The sequence below is a fragment of the Dermacentor albipictus genome, chromosome 10, assembly GCF_038994185.2.
Source record: "Dermacentor albipictus isolate Rhodes 1998 colony chromosome 10, USDA_Dalb.pri_finalv2, whole genome shotgun sequence".
In the NCBI taxonomy this organism is placed as follows: Eukaryota; Metazoa; Arthropoda; class Arachnida; order Ixodida; family Ixodidae; genus Dermacentor; species Dermacentor albipictus.
Window position 1 is genome coordinate 54290699 of NC_091830.1, and position 21456 is coordinate 54312154.

The window sequence follows — 21456 nt, forward strand, 5'->3', positions numbered from 1 at the left end:
GACACACTTCTCTTGAGCAGTCATGTTAGACTGACACACTTCTCTCAAGCAGTCATGTTAGACTGATTTAATTTCTGTAAATAAACCCTTTTGCTCGTTCTCGATGAGAAGCAGTTCTTCACTCCATCAACGATCTCAGCGTAAATAAGTTGGACGACGGCATGGGCCAGCTACCTTCGAATTCATGCCGTACTCCAATCTTGGCAAAAGACCACGGACGATGGGATTGAGCCCCCAATCCTGACAACCTGTAGGCTTCCGATATACTCAGGAGAGCAATTTATCAAGCAAAGCTGAAGGATTGCATACGATGAAGGCTACACTTACAAACCGGAGAAATCGTTGTTGGAAATACTACGACTCTAAAACTGTCAGCGAGATCTCTAAAACTTTCTCAACCAGACGACAATACTAGAAAGCCAATTCCTTGGCTGCAACGTTCCGCAAAGACATGAGAATTTGCCATCAAGAATACACAATCTGGGAAACCATGCCTAGCTTGCGAACAATATGCGGGAGCAGACATATAGAGCTTGCGGCAAGAGAACAATTGTATTATGTTCGCATCATCAGCACAGGGTAGCGGTTTCTTTTCTTGTGTTGATGCTGAGTACGCAGCCAAATGGGAACGGGGACAGCCTCGTGCTATGTGGGCCAAAATAAGAGTACAGCCGTCATGAATATCTGCATAGCGTTGTCTTTTTTAATATTTGTGAAATTCTGTGACTCATCGAGGCCTATTGCGTATGGTGAGTACTATAACTCCTCACACTTTATTAGATTAACTCATCTTCAAGAAATTCACAAGGATGAAATGGGCGCCACATATTAAGATTAATAAATGTACCCTACACTTGATCAAGATCAAACAATAAATACTGGCATAGGTAACAACATTCAGTACAAGTATTAGCTCTACTTGTATTATGCTAGTTTCTCACGCAGTGTGTTCATGTGGGTGAGTTCGCTAGCTTACTGCTGTTCTCTGATGATGCAAAGATGAAGAAAAACAAGAACACATATGACAGACGTGTACTTGTTTGTAATATTTGTATATTATATTTAGTGCTTTTCGCTCTTAGAAAGCCCTCATTTCGTTTCTGTAACTTCAAAAATTATACTGGCAAAGAACAAGATTTGTCTTGCTGGTCCCATTCATATTACTTCAGAATAATAATTATTTAGTAATGTTTCACGGTATTCTCTTAGTATCCTGTGTTAGCTAGCGCTGATTATACAACCACATATGGCATGTTTTCTGCTAGCAGCCATTGCGGCTGCTGCTTTATTCTTGAGCAGTGGGTACTTTTACGAAAGCGCTGGTTTTACATGCAGATGTCAAGGTGTTACTACGCATTAAATTACTTCGTGTAGCATTTCGTCGGAAATAACGAAGCTGGACGTGCAAGCAATCAATAAGAAGCATTCTAATTTTTACATAGAACTTGTGTTAAAGATTATCTACCTAGTCCAACGGGTAAACATAAAGGGCATCGGCCACCGGCCCGAGAACATGAGGAGCTTTATGTGTGCTCTATTGCAAGAAAAAAAAAACAGCAGCTCAGTCATTATTCTAACTCGTTCGCTACTACCTGGAGCTCGTTAGCAGTATTTCTCACAGAGAACACCGACGCCACTAAAATTGTAATAACGGAAATAAATTGACTCAGACTTCGAGCATGAGGGCACACGAAGGAGCAGTTACCAGCGAAGTTATGAAAATAAATATGTTGTCACTCGACGGTATTATGCTACAATCTAAGAATAATTTAGGTGATATATCCTCCTATTCTCTTCGCAACGACAACTAAAATTTAGTAAAGCTAATAAAATATTAGATTTTTGTCCCTGTTCGTGTAAGTGCGGATTGACGTTTGGGATATGTACTGGATACATTTATGGCATCGAGTACCAGAAAAAAAGTGTAGCAATTTGTAGTTTGAGTAACCATATCGGCCCATGAGACACATAGCAAGCAATAAAGGGAACCGTAACATTTGAGATCGTTGCGGTGAAGCTGCTCAGTGCAAAGTTTTGCTTAACGAATACATCACAGTTCTCTGTTCACCAGACGATAAAGGTCAAACGAAAGGATTACGAGGCATTTCGGTGGCTTGAGGGCAGTGCCTCGGCGCGGATGCTCTGTAAACGATCGCCGTTCGCTTTCGTTACTTCAGTGTCTTAAGTGCTATCTACCGGGTATATTCTTAAGGAAGAGATACCGGAAAAATTATATAACAAATTGCTTCTGGCCCTAAAGAGTTAAAAACTTTTGAACTATATATGTATAGTTGTTCCAAGTGAGTAAAGTGTAATTACTTCAATTATATTTGCTGTCTACATTTCTTTCTTAACGCGGTACCCACCTTTCTCATTTCTTCGAGTCAGATGACCGGTGCAAAATTATTCCTAACGCATCATCAAGCGAATGTCCTCGCCAGCGATGGTTCTTTAATTGGAAAAATAAATTCTGCATTCCCAGTTGCAGCGCAAGAGCACCCTTCGCAAGCAAAATAGAATGCCAGGGAACATGCCGAAGTGGTGAGCAAATTTTTATCCAAGCTTTTCTTTTGGTGTTTTATACTGCTTTATTTTGGAAATAAATCCATCTTGTTCTTGCCACACACTCACATGCCTTACGCGTAATTATTTGGCATCAGCATTACTTGGCACTTATCAGTAAAAAAAAACAATATATAAGTCTATAAAAATGAGCGTTAGAAAAAATAAATGGTCCATTACAAAATTGAATTATTTGAGCAGCATTTCTGCGTATTGTTTCAGGCGTATGTGCTTTAGTATAGCATCGTTGTCTTGAAGTACCTCTTGAAGCGTTCGCGAGTGCCGTAAAACGACCGGACCGTGATTCTCAAAAAGAAGGGTACAAGAATGCGTGCCAGGAGAACCGCAGTGGCTGAGACGGAAGAAGCTGCCTCGCCATGTCTACTACTCCAGGAGCCTCTTCACAAAGAAGACTCGGTTCTCCTGGTGATCCAGTAGTTTGGTGTGTCTATGAACCGGTCTTCTCAACTGTACCGGCTCGGTAACGCAGCACTGGAGATGCATCCACGTCCTTGTCCCGCCGGGGCTTGGTTCGTTGAACCGGTCCTTTCCACCTCGGTGGCCGTGTGTTCTCTACCACCCGATGGCCTCGGGTAAGGACCACTTCCTGGGTGGTACCTGATGGGGGCATGCTGCTAACCCACAATGTAGAGCACTTACACATCTCTTCTGTCTGCCACAAAGTGTCCGGACCTTGGCCAAGTTGACTGCAAATTACGTGCGCAGTCAACCACGAGCCTGAAAGCGAGAGAAACTTTACGACGGGTTTTTGTATACTCGCCTATTTAGCTTTGTTAAGAGCGCTAAATCCGCAACTATAAGGTGTTATGTGCCCGACAGTCGTATTTGTGTAGTGCCTGTGTGACGTCGCAATACAAATTGTGTTATGCGTGTTCTAACTGGTGTGCCTGATTTGTAACGACCGTCTGTAGAACAGCCTAATTCCGTCCTACTGGAGTTCTGTGCCGTTTCATTGCGACTGCTCTAAGAAGGACACCAAAGTCAAATTTCCGCCGTTGGCGTTGCTGTTACTATGACGTTCCGTGTAAAGTTCAAAGGCAATGAGATCATATTGCGCTCCGCACGCCATATGCTGTACGTGCGAGGGAAAACTTACGCAGGTGAGCCGAGAAGGATGCTTACTTCATTTTCGCCGTCTTCCACTTAGCTAGTGTTGTCAGCGCAAGGGCAAGAACGTCGTGAGTGCATGGTAATGTAATAAAGCGCACCCTAATCGGGAAGGGGTGGAAGGCAAAATCAAAGGAGTGCGTCCCCTTTCTAGCGATCCCGTGGCTGCGCATGGTGATGCAGAGGGTGGCCCCGAGCGTCATTTCCTGTAGGCAATCTTCAGTGCATACAAAATCAAGGAGAGCCCAGACGGCTGGTAGCTTTGTGTGGGACTGTTTTACCGCACGCCTCTTCTTAGATATCGCGTAATTTCAAGTTTGGGAGATACGTTGAAGCCAGAGACAGCACGATGCATTCGAGCACCATTGCTGCCCCTTTTCATCAGGGCATTGTCGTGACGTGTTGTGCCTGACGGTTCCGCTGGATGAAGGAAGCTTCACCACCAGACCTGCAACTTTGGAACGCTGTTATGACATCGCTCCTGCAGGAAATTACGCCCCGACCACTGAAGCATGTATCCCCTCCCCCCCCCGCCCCCCCGCCACAGAAAACGCCCCGGGGAACGAAATAGCGCACCGCGCACAGGCAGTCTCCCGTCTTCGGAGTCAGACTCGGAGTAGGTTGAGAGAACGTGATTTGAACGAACTGCCAGGTTCCTGAAAGGGTTGCCAGAGTTCTCGTTGGTTTACAGCGCCCAAGCTCGACATTCCTGATCCTTCTTATGGCACTGGCCTTAAAAAAGGAGAAACGCATCCTTTCAGTCCAAGTGCAAGTGCGTTTTTGTGAAATAATATGATCCAGGGTTCATGCATTGGTGCGATCCTGGTCACCGCATGGAGAAAGGGAAAATGGGATGGACCCCAACCTGGCAAGCCCGTAGACCTAGGAGCGCGGCAGTCTGTTGACAAGTCCTCGGGCGATGCAAATACCTGTATAAAGATTCTCTTCTTTCCCTCAACCTATACTGATGAGAGCCCCGGCCCGACACATACTCGATATCATATCGGCCACGCAACCCCCGTCCGAACAGACAGCAACTGTCAGCTGTCATAATCTGATATCTGTCCATGCCTCCCTGTGTGCACGCGGCACCACGTGTTGACTTAGCTTGTAAGTAAATGTTGGCTGCAATTTATTGGGCCAATACAACTACGACTCTTCATTTGTGCCCTTGTTTAAAGCTTTGCTATCACTATGAATGCTTCGTCAATAGGACGAAAGTGTTACTTGAACAAAAGAGCGCTACGAAGACGCGGACTAAAAGAAAAACAAGTGCGACGGACAAGGCGCTCATGTTCGTCTTTTAGTCCGCGTCTTCGTAGCACTCGTTTCTTCAATTATGCAAAACCAACTCGCCCATATCAAGCTTCGGCTGCGAAAATGTTACTTTATTGTTCATCCAATCGACGCTCTGCAATAGCCCGCACAATTTAAAAAATGTTATAGTGTTGTGCAATTGTATAGAAATATCTTCTATGACGTTCGACACCCCGTTTCACAGCGAATGTATATATTATTGTGTTTTCCTAATTTTCTACTCAATGACACAAGCATACGTGCGCAAGAATTATCCAACAAGGCCCTCATCACATTTCAATTCTGAAATATGAATACAGTTCCTAAAATCTTATGCAGTGTGATAAGTATTTCATGATAATAATTTAGAAACATGTTTATTCGTTGATTGCGCAGTGGATCCATACCAACCATTCTCTTTGAGACACCTTGTTTGGCTAATGCATTTTATTTAGAAACGGGCCAATACTGCAGGCACCTTAGGTTATAGAATGAATAACTTGGAAGGCCGCAAGCTTGCAAAGCTGTACTGCGATGCTTTCAAAGATCCCAGTTATTGTATTTTGTGCACACAAAGTGTCCAATATTTCGCGTAATACTTGATGATGATTTTATCCTTTACATTGATATGATGCAATCTTATTGTTTGCGTTGTCCAATACGTTAAACTGAAACAATAAGTTATCAAGTTCAAGATGCCGCAACTGAGCAGTCAGCTGTTGTTGAAAGCTGCTAATAAAGTTTTAGCACCTGCGGTTTTAACGGCCACGGAAAGAGGTGGGCTACATTAGGGTCCTTGCATTGTGCCCATGTCAACGAAATTTTTCGTTGGTCCCTGTAATTTGAGCAATCTCCAAATAAATTTTTGTTGAAATTTATAGAACTAAACCTGCATTCGTTCACTCGTCGCTTTGTTCCTGTTGCCCATAACTAGTCAAAAATATGGTGGTAGCCAAATTTTATTGTGTTTGATAACAGCAGTTGGTACTAGCATTATATGTACATGTTGGTTGTCGCAAATCAGACCGAGCAAGACGTAGCTCCGTCAAAAAAATAATAATCTATTTGAGCCATGCATGTTTTTGTCACCTTTATTTTAGTAAACTGGCACATTTCAACACACTTGCCTATTATTGACTTCAGCATAATTATAAAACAGACATACACTTAGTAGTCGTTAATCAGATGTTTCCAATGAGGTTCATTATGCCATCTGTAGAAAAGTGATATAAAAGTTTGCGTAATAAACCATATATATTTACTCGTTTTTTCATTGTAACCTATGTTGAAAAGTGATCTTTCAAGCTAAGTTTACTGCTCTTCAAAGTGTTTCATGTTGGTGTGGTGTAAACACGGATCCGACTATTTCATGACGAAAAATAACGAAATGTTATGATATTTACTTGATTATACGCGGACGTACAGGCCACTAAAATTAAATTTTTCTGCTTTAACGCTCAGAGGAGCCTATAAGCAGGCCTTAAGACTACCCAACCACACCAGCACGGAACTTGTACTACAATTAGGTGTCTATAACACGCTAAACTAGCTAATCGAAGCGCAACGTCGATCCCAAATAGAGCAGCTTACCCTCACGGAAACGGGCCGCAGCATTCTAACCAAGCTTGATATCACCTACCACCGTCAACATGGAGACAAACACCCAATACCACGCTACATTCGGCGATGGTTACACGCCGACCCTATTCCCATAATCATGCACCCAGACCGCAACAAAGAACGCTGGAAGGCACAAGCTACCTCCCTCATCAAAGCTTACGCCAACACCGCGGGCGTCACATTCGTCGACGCAGCTGAGTGCCAAGATGGACGGCGCTTTGCAGCGGTTACCACAGCAGGCGGCTTGCTCCGATATGCTGCCCGCATCGTTACCCAAAATAGCGAGATGGCCGAGGAACTGGCCATCGCCCTGGCCACTCTTGACCCAGCCTGTCACATCATACTGAGCGATTCTGGCGTAGCAATCAACAACGACATCAAGGGTCGTATTTCTCAGCAATCACTCCGTATCTTACAAGCATCCCTGCATTCGCCTGAAAACCAAATCACCATCGTCTGGATCCCAGCACACGCCGGCGTTGTCCACCCACCCCTCACCAAACTCAACGAGCTTACACACTACGTAGTACAAGGACTAGTAAACCGTGACGGAAACGGTGCAGGTCCACCCGCAAGACGCGGCCGCCTAACAACATAAAATGGCATGGTGAGGTCGTTTTACCCCGCAAGAAGAACCTTCCCCACCCCTCACCGCAAGCTAAACAGAGCGCTGGCAACCACCCTTCGCCTGTTACAGACCAATACATACCCCTCCCTCACACGCTATCACATCATAAACCCCGACATCTACCCGAGCCAGACGTGCAAGATCTGTAAAACTCAATCAGCAACACTCCCCCACATGCTATGGAAGTGCAAACATCAATACCCAGACTTTAATCCCTTACCCTTTCGTCGAGATGACACGCCGCCCTGCGCAGCTCCCATCTCGGCGACCAAATCTGGGCGGCCCAGCAGGCCTACGATGCGGCGAAGAAGCAAGACGCCGACGTCCCATCGTGATAGGCCTAGCGCCAGCCAACTAAACTGCTGGCGCTCATTAAAGTTCACTGTATCTCTCCATCTGCTTTAACGCTAAACAGGGTGGAGGGCATCCCGTTTGAGACCTATCATTCCTTAGTGAGCAATAAAATTGAACGTGACCTAAAAGCTCTCCAAGCGAAATACAATTTCCCAAAGTGAAAATTCTGGTTGAAAATACGGTTTTTATTATATACATTTCTTCTAAAATTATCTCTCCAAAGCTCTTCATTCTGGCATTTGCAACATGCTCTATATTCTTACATCGAACAAACAGTGTTCAAGTTAAAAAAAAGCTTCATGCATAATGGCAGTTGTCCTCTATTTCGGATCGTTACTCGCTTGTCAGTCACTTTTAACTGGTTAGAACCTATTTTTAATGACATGAAAAAATATTCTAGCGATTTTGGTGTGTAGTTATCTAACAATGTCTCAAAATGTCTTCACAAATGCAGGCGATGCTTGCGAATTCCCGGTGGCAAGTGCCCTCTGCTACAACCATGTGTTTCCAGTCTACGTGTACAGTCCAAGAGAGGAAAGTTGTTTCCTGACTTACGATTGTACATACTTCCTAAATAAGTTTCCTACTTTAGGAGAATGCTTACGTACTTGCGTGCAGCGTAAGTAAGCATGTTAAGAAAATACGCGCTCATGTTTATTTTTCTTGTGGTAGCATTGTTCAGCAATGACTAGACTGGGCACTATAAGCTGCCTAAGTTACTAGAGTCATAATCTTCATGTATGTTCACTGGTCACTCTGTAGGTCAATCACAGTTTTAGTCTAGTTTATTTGGTAGCATCATATTTGAAAAATAACCTCACCGGCATGAATTTGAGACCTATTTCTGTGTTATAAGTTACTCGCAGCATTTTCGTATTTACCAGAATAAAAAGTAGATGGTTATGCGGAAAAAATAATACCTTCTTGTGTTTTCGACCATGCCTCTTACTTAAACCCGAAAAGCATGCCTTTTCGCAAGCTTTGTTACTTAAGCAAGACTCAATATAAACTCTGTTCATTGGTCAATGTAGATGAAAGGGTCATTTGGATCCCCTGTCGAGGCATGAGGGCTCACAGTAGTCAGTATCACTTCAGCATAAAACAAGCTGGTCTTCTACCGCACTCTCTTACTGTTGTGTCTCGACACCTTCATCTTGATATCAATAACTTCATTTTTTCTCAATCTTTACTCTATTGGGATGAATTTAAAAAAAAAGGTCAGCCTTTCAAAGTATCCGTCATTCATTACACAGGTTACTTACACATCACCCACTGTGCCCACTGCGCATCTTTCATGAAAGCGGGGAAATGTAACACATCCTACTCTTTCCACATAAGGCTAACCGGTCACAATACATAACGCTTCATTCATGTCATTTTTGCCATTTTTAGTCTCTGTAAAACCCCATTCCTTTCCAGTAGTTTGTATTTATCCGCAGCATATAAATCTTTCTACAAAACAAGCAATATGAAGTTGCTCATGGTCGGCATGCATTACTTCGGTTCATTATCTCTCCAGTTTCATGTGGTAGTTACTAGAATAAGGAATGAAACCAACCGATGTTTTTTTCTATACAAGTAGGCGCACATTATTGTCCTAAAGGGACTTTTATAGGGCCTTTGTTCCATTCTTCGTGTGATTAACAAATGCAAAAAAGCATTGCATATTAGTTTTTCTTTGTTCAAGCCTTTTATTTTCTACCGTGCTCCTTTTGGCACACAAGAATCATTTGGCCCACATTCATTGGTAATTCGTAATACCGATTACCGCGTACCATTTTTGTTTTCCTACTGGCAAACAATTTCAATGCACCTAATGCTAACGATTGCAACAATACAAAAAAGCAACTGCATTCTGCTATTTTTAGAGCACGCTAAATATTAGCAAAGCAACGTAATGCTTCAGCTGTATCGTTTTTTGTTCGCATACTGCAACCGCCTACACATTTTCAAATGCGAGGTAATGGTCCATTGTGAAAAACCTGCATGAATGGGTTACAGTAATATTAGGAACTGTACAGACGCTCCTGATTTTATATTAGTGCTTCAACGAGTGTGCACCTCACATGTGATTTCACATAACAGCCACCATGGATAGGGTCACCAGAGAAAATTATTTCCAACTGGCACAGGAAATACCCAGTCTACGAACGCTGCAACAAATATCCAGCCTCCTCTGCCCCTTGGCCAACAAAACAGTGTCAGTTCAATGCCACCCACGAAGTCGAAGATGAATGCTCGCCAAAAACTTCCAATGGTCCATTTACCAACTGGTGAGTCAGGTTAAGTAAAATTCGATCATGTGCAGATTTCTGTATTTTTTGTTCGTAACTTCTTTACCCTAGCAGAATGTACGCAAGAAAGCGGTTGACTGCTTTTAAATGTTTAGCGAAGCCACTGGCCAAAACACGCATGTACAGTCAACTGCAAGAGTATACGGGATGCAGGGTCTGCCAAGAAGCGGAATTCTCGCGAAGCCTGCTCACACAGCCTCGAATTGAATGTTCCAGCATGCACTAGCCTTCGCCACCTACACAGTGATTCATTAAATACGAAGTGTCATGCCTAACAGTGCAGAAATTCACATTTTAAGGGGAAACCGCATACCGTAAACTTTTGCTGTTGACTGTACATCTAGTCTCTGTCACTCAACTTGTAACTGCTGAGTTTTGCCACCGGCAGAATATCCGGACAGGAAAGGCAGCACACGGGGATGGGTGCTCCGCTACTACAGCCACCACTCTAGCCTCGACGAACACGAGGGGAACCACCACGAGGGACGCGCACTCATACTGCTAAAATTTATTCATTGGCACACGAGCGCCATAAGCCGGCAACCATCATCTTTCATCGTATCGGGCGTAAAATTGGCACTCTCGCTCAGCACACTGGCCAATACATTCTCGGCATCATACTACGGACACAGGAAAAACAAGACGGCCTCCATACTTTGGTCGCCACCTCTTTGCAGCTCTATGTCGCATTATTTAAGGAACTGATAGAAAGAAAAGCAAGCCATTGAAAACAATGTTGGAGACAACATGCTGTCTCCAGAAATATAGACACAACTTGCGGAAACACCTCGTGAGCAGTCTGACGCTCAAAGCCACACTTTTTTAAACATCTGCCTGAGCCGAGATATGGCTCCCCCTTTGGAAGAAGAATACGTCGTGGTCGAGGCGAAGAATGGCTTGCGATTTATATTCCGCGGAAAATTTGGGCCGTTGCTACGTTGCTTTAGAAAATGGTTTCAAAAATTCGGACACTAGTAGCAAATAGGTGTTTGCTTATGATAGTTGTACTCAATATCTGCGACACAGAAACGGATTTAGTCCGACAGTGCGGATACACGAAGTACGCAGGTTTGCAAGACTGACACTAACCTCGTTTTGACCGACTTTTTAGCAGTACAGCAACGCTTTAGAGGTACTTCTCAAGCACCACTATTGATCTTGTAGTCGCTATTGAGAGAGACAAAGATCTGACGTTACCGTACAGCACCAATGCCAGTATGGGCCAACACGACAGTGGACTGCGAAATTCAAAGGCGAAAGTTACACGACGAAACACCAGGTGCAATAATATAAGAGAAAAGTAAATTTGCATTGCATATAAATTGATACAGAATTTCTTGTGTCACGTAAGCTGTAAATTATTCTTTGTTTGGTGTTTGGTTTTTTATTAATTGAAGTCACAAAAAGAAATGTATCGCTTTTGTTTAATTGTGTTATACAACTTTTCCGTTGGATTCATGCGTACATTCAACGGTTTAGTAAAGTTTTTTTTTTTCTGGATATGCTGTATATTACAGTGAGCATTTTGTATTTTTGGGAATGGCTGGCAATGTGGCGGACACCTGCACTGCCAGGTATTCCATGCTTTTCAGCGTTATATCTTAGACCTCTGTATATCTCTAGTTGTCTCGTTGTCTGAAATGAAGCAACAGAGAGAACCTCAAACGTTGCCTTTACTCGCGCAGGAAAGCAAGATATGAAAGCTCCTGGAGCAAGCAATGCTCAAGGAACCGGGCAACCAAGCTATTTTAATATACTGCCGGGCGAACATGATCCTACAGCGGCAATGATACCAATTCTCAAAATACAAATCAGGCATACACCACCAACTAGGGGTGAGCGGTTGTTATGGTTTCAACCATTAGGAAGGCTATGGCCTTGCGAACCTAATAGCGGATGTTAAATTCATGGACGATAATGTAGGTCATATGAAGCATAAGTTGTTTGCTTAACGTATATGAAAGAAACGTGTTTCTATCGCTTCCATGTAGCACTAAGGCAGCCGGTGTCATGAAGGTAATAAGGCGATTCTCAAGAGAGACTATGTCCTGCAACTTTTTTTCGGATGCTCAATATAACCGTTTCAGTGTGGTCTTCACACACTGAATTAAAAAGTCCAATAGGTGATCTATATTCGGAATGCACGCATCATACAAATATGTTATTTGTATTAAAATAATATTTATGTGATTTGTTTGTTACAGAAATATAAGCTTGCAGAGCTATAATTTTAGCATTAACGAGAAAAACAATGCACCGAGAGCAAGTGAAAGAAACACCAGAGCGAAGCCAATACCCTCTCAGCAGAACGTCTTTGTTTCTTTTCGTTTATAGTTTGCGTCATTGTTGCCTATATCCTTTGACTTACTAGACTAAACTGCCTCATTAACATTTAGAGCGCTTAAGGAAACTGTTCAAAGGCAACCTACTTGCTTGCCCTCAAATTCATAAAACACTTGTAACGCAAATAAAATATATTCTGTTGGTTATGGACCTGAGCAAAATGATGACTGACGCTATTTTTTTCTTTCTTGCTGTACTTCATCTTCTTATTTTTTTTTAAATCTCAGATATGCGATGCAGAATGCATGTAGCCGATACATCGCTAAACAAATGCCGCCATATTCGATGGTATTACAACGAAATTAAGCGAGTGTGCAAACCCACCTGCAGCGAAGAAGCACCATTCCTAAACAAGATGGCTTGCGATGGAGTGTGTCGGACTGGTAAGTGTATATTTCGTTTGAACACATTTCGATTGCGTAATGAAATTAACTTTTGCTAATTTGTGACCGGGTTGGATACGTTGTTCTAGGAGTTGCTTAAACAGATATTTCTAGAAATCCCAAACCTTCAAACTATTTATGGCCTCACATTCGCTGTGTACCTCCGGAAATATGTTGTCTGTAGTGTTTTGTGACTGCAGAGAATGCAAACGGGAGGGGAGTAATCGTGAACGTGACGAAATATGTAAGCATATTTGATTGCAATTGATCCAGTAGGTTTTCATTAAATGTAAATGGCTTTCTGGAAAAAGCAGCCGCCAACTCGGACTTTGGCGCATCGACAATGTATTTCATTACTTACACAAATTAGTCGTTCACTACTGTTATTGCCGTAATCATTGTTTTACATATACTGACCTAAGATGATGAAATAAACTTTCCAGTACCTAGAAGGTGCAAATTACGCTAATATTGATTTGCTCTTACAGTTGATGTTTGCGGTTTCCCCGTGGCCAGTTTCCCCTGCTTCCACAAAGTCCATCCAGTATTCATTTACAATCCGAATGACAAATCATGCTTCAAGTCGTACAGCTGTTCTTTTTTCGGAAATAAATTTCCTACCTTGGAAGAGTGTCGGCAAACTTGCAAAAAATGTGAGTAAAGTACCTCAATACCAATGTAATTGCATCTTTGAAGTAGTTGATTTTGAAAAGAAGGTTCACTGACATAGTCGTGGCTATAGTATAAATTCTTGAGTGTAGTTCAGTGACTGTTCTAGATAAGAGCAGCTGGAATTATTCGTGACTCATGCAACTTTTTATGCGATCATGTAAGGCTAGTGACGCTAAAAGTCATTTCGTTAATTTTCTTCCGTAAATTTATTGCCTGTTTCTTGAACAAATAACCTGGCTATACGTTCACATTGTTCAAACTTAATCAGAATGCCGCTTAGCGTTGGAGATGAAATTCCAGTGGTCATTATATGTATAAAGGTGATAACGCATTTTATACCTGTACATAAACTTTCAGTGCATGCATTAACGTCTTTGGGGCAATCTAGTTTTTCTGTGAAAATGAAAAAAAATATTCGTATACGAAAAAGCACAAATAAGTAAGACGAAGGGGTGCATAATAACGCGATGTGGAAGAAGGAGATATGAACTAGGAGTAAGAAGGCAGAAAACCTGCAATTCAATTGTTTAGTTTTGTTGTGAAGTCGAAGAGAGCGAGAAGAATACAGGAAGGCAGGGATGTTAACTAGTCAATAGTCTGGTTGGCTACCCTACACTGGGGGAAGGGAGAAGGGGAAGAGAAAGAAGGGAGAGAGAAGGTGTAGGTACGTGTACGGACAGCACTTCAGTTGAAGTCGCTCAGCAAACCAGAAGTTCTGAGAAAACACAAAAGTGCCTTCACTGCCTTCTGAGCCCATGATCGGTCGGGACGGTGCTCTAATATTGTCTGTTCACTCAGAGAATACAGCAGAGGCGCTGGCGCCTAGCTGTCACGTTAAAATCAGAGCAATGAGTCAAACAGTTGAAAGTAGGTACCAGCCAAATCAATAAACTGAACTTGAATATGCTGAGCAACATATTTTAGTGAAAATAAATTATAATTATACTTTCGCGCGTAAGAAATGGTTGCTCATTTGTCATCTCAAGTCCAAGTGAAGTTACAACTGGACGGCTAATACAATGCGCTACATGTGTACCTCTAGGTGAATGTGATACAATGGGCTTGGTTTTATATTGACCAAGAAATAATTGTTTTAGTGGCACTTGAAGTACTGAAACGAGATTTCGTGCGTTATAAGCTGTATCATACAATACCACTATATTCCAACAGCACATATAGCATTTCATTTTGATCATCCATTTTTTACAGGCGCAGCAAACGATCAATCGAGAAGTCTTACTGCCACCGGCTCTCAAGGAAACGGTCAGGTACTCAGATTTGCTTCAAGTGCTGGGAATCAAATACCTCCATCAAGTTCTGGTTTATCTACTGGAATAGCATTGTCGAGTGAGTTATTTCTCTTGCGATTTCTACACGCTACCATTTACTACACTGCCAGTCACACAATTTTACAATACAAAAACACGTTAGAAAAAGGGGGCCTGTGACTCATACACACAATATTCTTTGGTAGCAAAACGTCGTCTAGGGGAGTGACATTTTTCTGAAGTGCAAAATTTGGTCAAGGGTAGCATTTCATTAGTTCTTTGTTTTCGTACATGATTTTCACTTTTTTTCTCGTGTGCATAATGAATGTTTATATAAATTCAGTCTTTGAATGTTGTTATATCGTAACGAAAGAAAAAAAAAACATTTCTCGACCATAAATACTTTATGCCGTTGCCTTGGTAGCATCTGCATTGTTAATTACGCTCGTTCGACAACCTACGTATGTGGTTATTATTCTTTTGTCAGAAATGGGCTTCTGAACTTCAAGCAGGGGTAGGCTAACTACTAATGTGCTAACGAAAACTGAGTATACCCGATGTTGCGGGCCTCAATCGAGATCACATTTCAATATTCTCGAAATGCTTCACAACTAGTTAGTGTCTGTACATTCAGCTATACCTTGAATGTGGACCACTCTAATGTTACTGATGTATTCGTTTACAAAACAAGAAAGAAGACAAATATTCTGCTTACCGTCAGCCATTAAGGTCACAAATACAGAAAATTGTAGGAGCACTCGAGAGAACACAGAAGCTAATTCTCTAGCACGCACTAGTTAATGCTTTTACCACGGCAAATAAAGAATGCGAAACCGTATTAAAGGTTAAAGCCGTGACAACCGGAAGTGCTGCATATACATTTTCATGAGCTTTTCGTCAGGAAGCTCAGCAGCTACGGCATGTACTGCAATCTACAGCTTGTCAGTCACAATGCTAACCTGCTGCGTTTGAGGTCAACCACAAACATTTATTCAATATGGTAATTTAGATACTGGTACGTCTGGTAACGTCCAGGAATAAAACACATTTCGTGAATCAGCAGTAGTCGAAGTGGTAAAGGTACACTAACGAGAAACGCTGTACTAGCTTATACTAATGAAGTAATATTTCACATCTTTCTTTTATATTAGGATAATAGGTTAATTATACCACGAGGAAAATCGGGTCAAACTTTCAGTTTTCGGATTTTCCGTGGAAACCGCAGCTCATGCGCGTCAGTGTGGCATCACAGATTTCCAATTCTTCTTTTCGTACTCGGGCTGTAGTGGATGATTAGAAGCTCAAGAAAGTTGGAAACTTCTTTCTCTGGCTCCTTAAGAAGGCACTGTAGTACAACATTCGCGAATAAAGTTATTGGGGTCGAGTGCACGTCTTTGAAATGGATGACGTCGTCATGAACTGGTGCAGGAAGTTCAAGGCTGCGTCGCCACCCGATTTTCATTCATGTGTCTCTTCTGGCTTGCCAAGCATCTTCTCACAGTGAAGGTCAGGTGACAAGTACCATTTCAGACGCTTAAGGGAACTCAAGTCTACGCGCATGGCGTCTGCCGTGCCTCACGATGAATGTCGGTTTGGATTGACAAGATACGCACGCCAGTGCAAGCTCACTTGACTCACTTATATTTTTCCAACGTGGCTCGTTCATTGACGCCTTGGCCGAGATTGTTTCATAATTCGTGTATGACAGTTCTTTAATGTGCTTACGTACCTAGAAACGAGATTATTACGTGTTTAGAACTATCTAATAGGCGCATAAAAGGAATGAAAAAATAATTCTCTGGCATGGCATAAAGCTGCCCAAATTAGAAGTGATTGTTCCCGGCTTTAGCGGCGTAGCGAGGTACGACCGGACGCGAGGCATCCTGAGTGACGTTATATGTCAACATTAGCGCCTAGATAACGCAAAACTATACCAATCTGTTTTTATTGCAGACCAAAAATCAATCAGTCTTTATAGATCAAAACTGTTCGATTCCCTCGCATATAGGGACGGCACCTGCCCAGATGGCCTGGCCTTCAGCTATTCCGACCTATCATAGAGGAATAATTGCTGATATCAATGCCGGCTTTGATATCTCTGCTTGTGCACCGTATCTACACGCACGAGCTGTGCCACAACGCCTGCCCGTGCGTGGGTTTGCAGACGCCAGCTTGAGCGCTGCGGCACGTGTATGTGTGGTCTGGCTTCAACAAAGGCGTTTTGAATGTTATGCAGGAATGGGTTATTAGAGACATTTAGCGTGCCCGCTATTCCGTCAAGCAGGGGCGGTTTCGGCGGATTGCCGGATGGTCAGGGGTGTTAACGAAAGCGACCGGAGGGGTGCAGCCACCTGGTGTTGTAGAGCTCAACCAGACAAACACAGACCTAAAATTGCAGTAACCTACTTTATTCTGCTTCAGCAAATTTTCGGCGGTGGCGTAATTGTGTTTGCGATTGTGCCTTTGTAGAAAATTTACGCTCCAGCTAAGCAGCACATAGTGATTGGCTCTGTGTTTAGGTGGTTGAGCTTTGCACTACCAACTGGCGCCACCAATCTGGCCGCTCTCCTTTATGCCACCGCTCATCCGGCAAACCGCTCACGCTTGCTGGTATACCGGACGCACTTAATTTCTTTATTAATACAGTTCAACTCTTTCCTGTTTTGCTAGGAGCCATTGTAAAGAACTTCATAGTAAAAAAATCGAGGACGCTTAAGCTTCGGCTTTAAGAGCACAATGCGATAGCATTCAAAGATCCTTATCTGCTTCTCATGTATCTCGGCAACGGCAGCGTATGTAACCGTCATGTTTGTCAGGAAACACTGGCGGCGAACGCTATGCACAAAGGCGGGCTTTTTGGTAGAAACACGGCCTCTTGCATGTGCCGCTATGCGACAGAGGCAAGGGCTATCTGGGGTTGTTGCAAGGAAACGGACTCACCACTCCGTGGCCTCCAAGATATTCGCTCGCCGGCACAGGCTAATAGCTGACGCCGTCGCCGGTCTATAAATGGTAGAAACGCTGGAAAAGGGGTTTGTTTGAGTTTTTGCGTAACAGAATTAAGTCTTATCCCACATTCAAATTACAATCCGACGCTATCATGTCTGTAGGTTGTTCATAAGTTGTACTCAACATTTTTCTGCGTATTTTAGCTTGAGAAACTCCATTAGTTCAGTAACTTCTCTGCGCCACGTAGAGGACCTCGGTATGGGTGGGGCGAAATTCACTGGACACGGGACGCCAACACCGGATTTCCTGCGCCACGGGGCCCTTAACGTTCTCGCGTTACGAAGACATGGTTTCTCCATTCACACTTTGTCCCGCTGCAATTACCTGCAATATATCAACTCACTGATCGCCCAGCTGGGTTGCTTTAGCATGATCACAGACCCCACGGGCCGTACGTCATGCTAAGACTCCGCAGGGATGTGTCTGTAATGTGGTAACTCTAATGTTTAAATGACGACAGGTGGAGGTGGCGGCTGCATAAGCCAAAATAGTGCTAATATTAACTGCATAAGTGCTTATTTTGCTGCCCGTTTTGACCAGTTCATCTGCAGCACATCAGGGGTTGCAATCACGTACGTGCTGCAGATGTGCAATGACGCATTTGACAGATGTTTCAGCTCTCAAATGGTACACAGCTGCCTAATGACGCGGTTGCCTAATGGCTGCTGCATAATGGCGCAAGCTTGGGTTAAAGAGGACTGTACAGATTAGATACACCGTAAAACCGGCGATATATACAGGTATCCTGTCATAATTTGGTGTTTGATTACTGAACACAGGGAAACCATCACTACCAGTAACGACGGGGGCCAAAATATTTGCTGTATGGGACGGTTTTCTGTGCACTAGCTCTTCCCACTACGACGCGCAATGCTTTCCCACTGATATAGGCGATTGTCAGTTTTTCACTAGGTAACTACACCTGCCGTGCGCGTCTTTAGTACTTGGTTCCCTTGAACTTTCAACAAAAAAATATACTTCGATCGAGTTTGCAAGCTCACGAATTAAGACATGTAATGTAATGCTCCCATCATGTGTACACTAAATCTATCATTGTACGACTGAACAAATAGAAATTACACGAATACAACCGAACCTAAAGGTTGGAGACCGCGCAACGTCCTCGTGTTTGCAGTAACCATCGAAGTCCCGCATAAGCAACTGACACAGCTGATTCGTGGGGATAGTCATTTCTTAGTGAGTGCTGCAATAAACCAATGGAACCTAACATTAATTGCACCTGCTTCTTTCAGATCCGTGCACGCCTCTTGACAGCCAGGAGAAGCCTGTTGCCCAAGCTTCCGGAGGCAGATGAGCGCGGCTTATTATTATTCCTGCTGAAGAAAAACAATGCACGATAGCCGATTCCATGCTCTTTCTAGACGCTGAATGTTGCATACAAATGCAGGTGCTGTAGGCTAGCCCAATCGGGAGGGTTGTGTGCTAGTAGACGCGTTTACTGAAGAAATTGCGCAAATATACAATGCCCATAAAATAAAGTGCAATAAGTACATGTTCAAAATTCAAGTCATGCATTCAGGCATATTAACAATTATTGTGTGAGGGCGTATGTACCCGCCTTCAGAACTCGAATAAGAATGATATCACATTTCTTTAGGGCCACCCCTGACGTATACGCAATGTAAGTAGGGCCAAAACAATGCTTACGTTTGTATAGACGTCATTTCACAGGAAGCGCACATACATGGCGCCTATTTTTTATTCACATTGTTTCTGATCACAGATACTAACATCAAAACAAAAAAAGCGAGGACAGTAGTCCTGCTGTATTCATTTTTATGGTGCACACGAAGAAAGATTGATGAGTCTTTTAAACTCTACGAGGCATACTTTTTATGCTTCAGCACGCATCCCCCCCCCCCAAATTTTTAACATTGCATAAAAAAAGCAAATATACTTTTAAAACTGCAACAAAAACAGGAAATAAAGATAGCATGCGGGCTGCATAAGAACAACTACTCATTTTTCCACTTTCCACTGCATATACTTGGGATAAGACCAAAATCGGAACGACAATAATAATTAATAAACAGAAGTGTGTGTACTCACAATCGTTGTCCACGCACAATCATAAATTACTATCGTGGTTACGCATCACGGATGATTAGAGGGTGGTTATAATTCGCTTGCTGAGCTAAGTACGGTATTTACTAAACCACATATATAATGGCAATAATAAAGCTTTACGGTCCACTCCTTTTTAATCTTGTAATCTCATCATATTCCATAATGCAATTCAATTTCAATGGTATGGACATTTCTACGCAAGCACTGATTAGGCTACGTATTTTCGGTTTGGTGGTTGTTCATATGGTGAATTTTGGAAGCATGCTTTTGAAAAACTGGCGCATATTATTATTATACGCCGGGTTAGCAGTGCTGCTAAAAAGTACATTGAGCATTCTCGCAATTAGGATAAAGAAACGAAATACGAAAGCAAGCAGAAACTTGTAAGAAACATTTGTACAAACATTAGCGCATACGAAGAAATTACACCCTGACGCGTGCCAGGACTGACACGGATACAGAGAACAGTAGATTATATGCGTGATGACAACTTATAATGTATGAACAAGGTCCTAGTCTATACGTTACTCTTTCTGCATCGAGGATGAGCGTCACTCTCACCCCCTCGCTCTATCTTCTTACGTTGCGAAGAGAAACCTCTTTGCATTTTCCTTCTTTCGTCGAACTACATAAGAATGGAACCTCATCTCTTTCCATCATGTGAACTCCCTGGATCAATTCAAACTCACATTATTAGTACTTCCTAAGTAACGCTGCTTTGTGCTATTTTGTTTCCTTTCCTAAGTTTCATATTTTGCAATTCTGCCTTTTGCACGCGTATTTTTTGTCTTACGTGTCCCCTCCTGCTTCGGCCACATGGCCTGCAGCATGGTGTAAATAAATAAAAAAAATAATGCGGGGTCGAGAACCGGCGCTGAATGTAAGAAGTACATAAATATGTGGGCCAGCAAAAATTGCTCCAGAATGAAAAATGAACGCTTAGAATATCGCTATCGCTGAGGAACTATATATTGCAGAGCGCATACAGTGACGGCAAGTGTGCTATGGTGTTCTGGATGGAGCTTGCACTAAATCATTAGGTTCGAAGTGAGTATAATAATAAGCAATCAATCTATAGTTAATGAATATTATATTTACTGGGCCCGGAAACAACCCTGAGGTCCGACTTCTCGCTCACAGATAAACAACAAAAGAAAGCTAGAAGAGTAAAACACCTACCACGAATATTTAGGGGATTAAAATTCTTAGAAACAAAGAAACTCAATAAACTGATACATAATCAAATACGATAATCTTTACCACACAATTGGGAGGTAGGCTACATATGCGAAAGTAGAAAGAAACTATGAAAATCGAAAGAACGAATATGAAAATGTGCAAAGCTCGGAACAAAACAAAAGTCAACACGTTTTGAAATATATAACGACGGTGATAATGACACTTGTATAGACTTTTTTTCTACCTCTTAAGACTGCAATTTGAGTAGAGGCGAGTGTCCGCTGAAAGAGGCACAAACGTGTAAGAGTCGCTGTTCCCTGGTAGCTTTCTGCAGTGCTCACTGTGAAAGAGAAAGTAGTCCATCGAAACATATATTGATTATTAGAGTGATTTTGCATATATATATATAGGACGTCGGCACGACTACATCATCATCATCAGCATGGTTACGCCCACTGCAGGGCAAAGGCCTCTCCCATATTTCTCCAACAACCCCGGTCATGTACTAATTGTGGCCATGCCGTCCCTGCACACTTCTTAATCTCATCCGCCCACCTAACTTTCTGCCGTACCCTGCTACGCTTCCCTTCCCTTGGAATCCAGTCCGTAACCCTTAATGACCATCGGTTATC

General features: G+C 42.7%; 1 protein-coding gene and 1 long non-coding RNA gene across 5 annotated transcripts in view; one reads left to right on the forward strand and one right to left on the reverse strand.

Moving 5' to 3' along the window:
• LOC135907623 (uncharacterized) overlaps positions 1-21456 on the reverse strand; it is a 290002-nt gene that overhangs the window by 161008 nt on the left and 107538 nt on the right. The gene's annotated exons all lie outside the window — the stretch shown is intronic.
• LOC135907622 (uncharacterized) lies at positions 586-19739 on the forward strand. Of its 4 annotated transcripts, none has more exons than XM_065439312.2 (9): positions 586-749; positions 2389-2541; positions 8043-8207; positions 9674-9861; positions 11568-11717; positions 12453-12608; positions 13097-13261; positions 14490-14627; positions 18811-19737. In XM_065439312.2, the coding sequence occupies exons 4-9, from the start codon at positions 9798-9800 to the stop codon at positions 18870-18872; spliced, it is 735 nt and encodes a 244-aa protein (XP_065295384.1). In that variant the 5' UTR covers positions 586-749; positions 2389-2541; positions 8043-8207; positions 9674-9797; the 3' UTR covers positions 18873-19737. The 4 variants fall into 4 exon arrangements, with proteins under 4 accessions (XP_065295384.1, XP_065295385.1, XP_065295381.2 ...); XM_065439313.2 differs by having other exon boundaries at positions 2483-2541; positions 9721-9861; XM_065439309.2 differs by having other exon boundaries at positions 9721-9861; positions 18811-19735.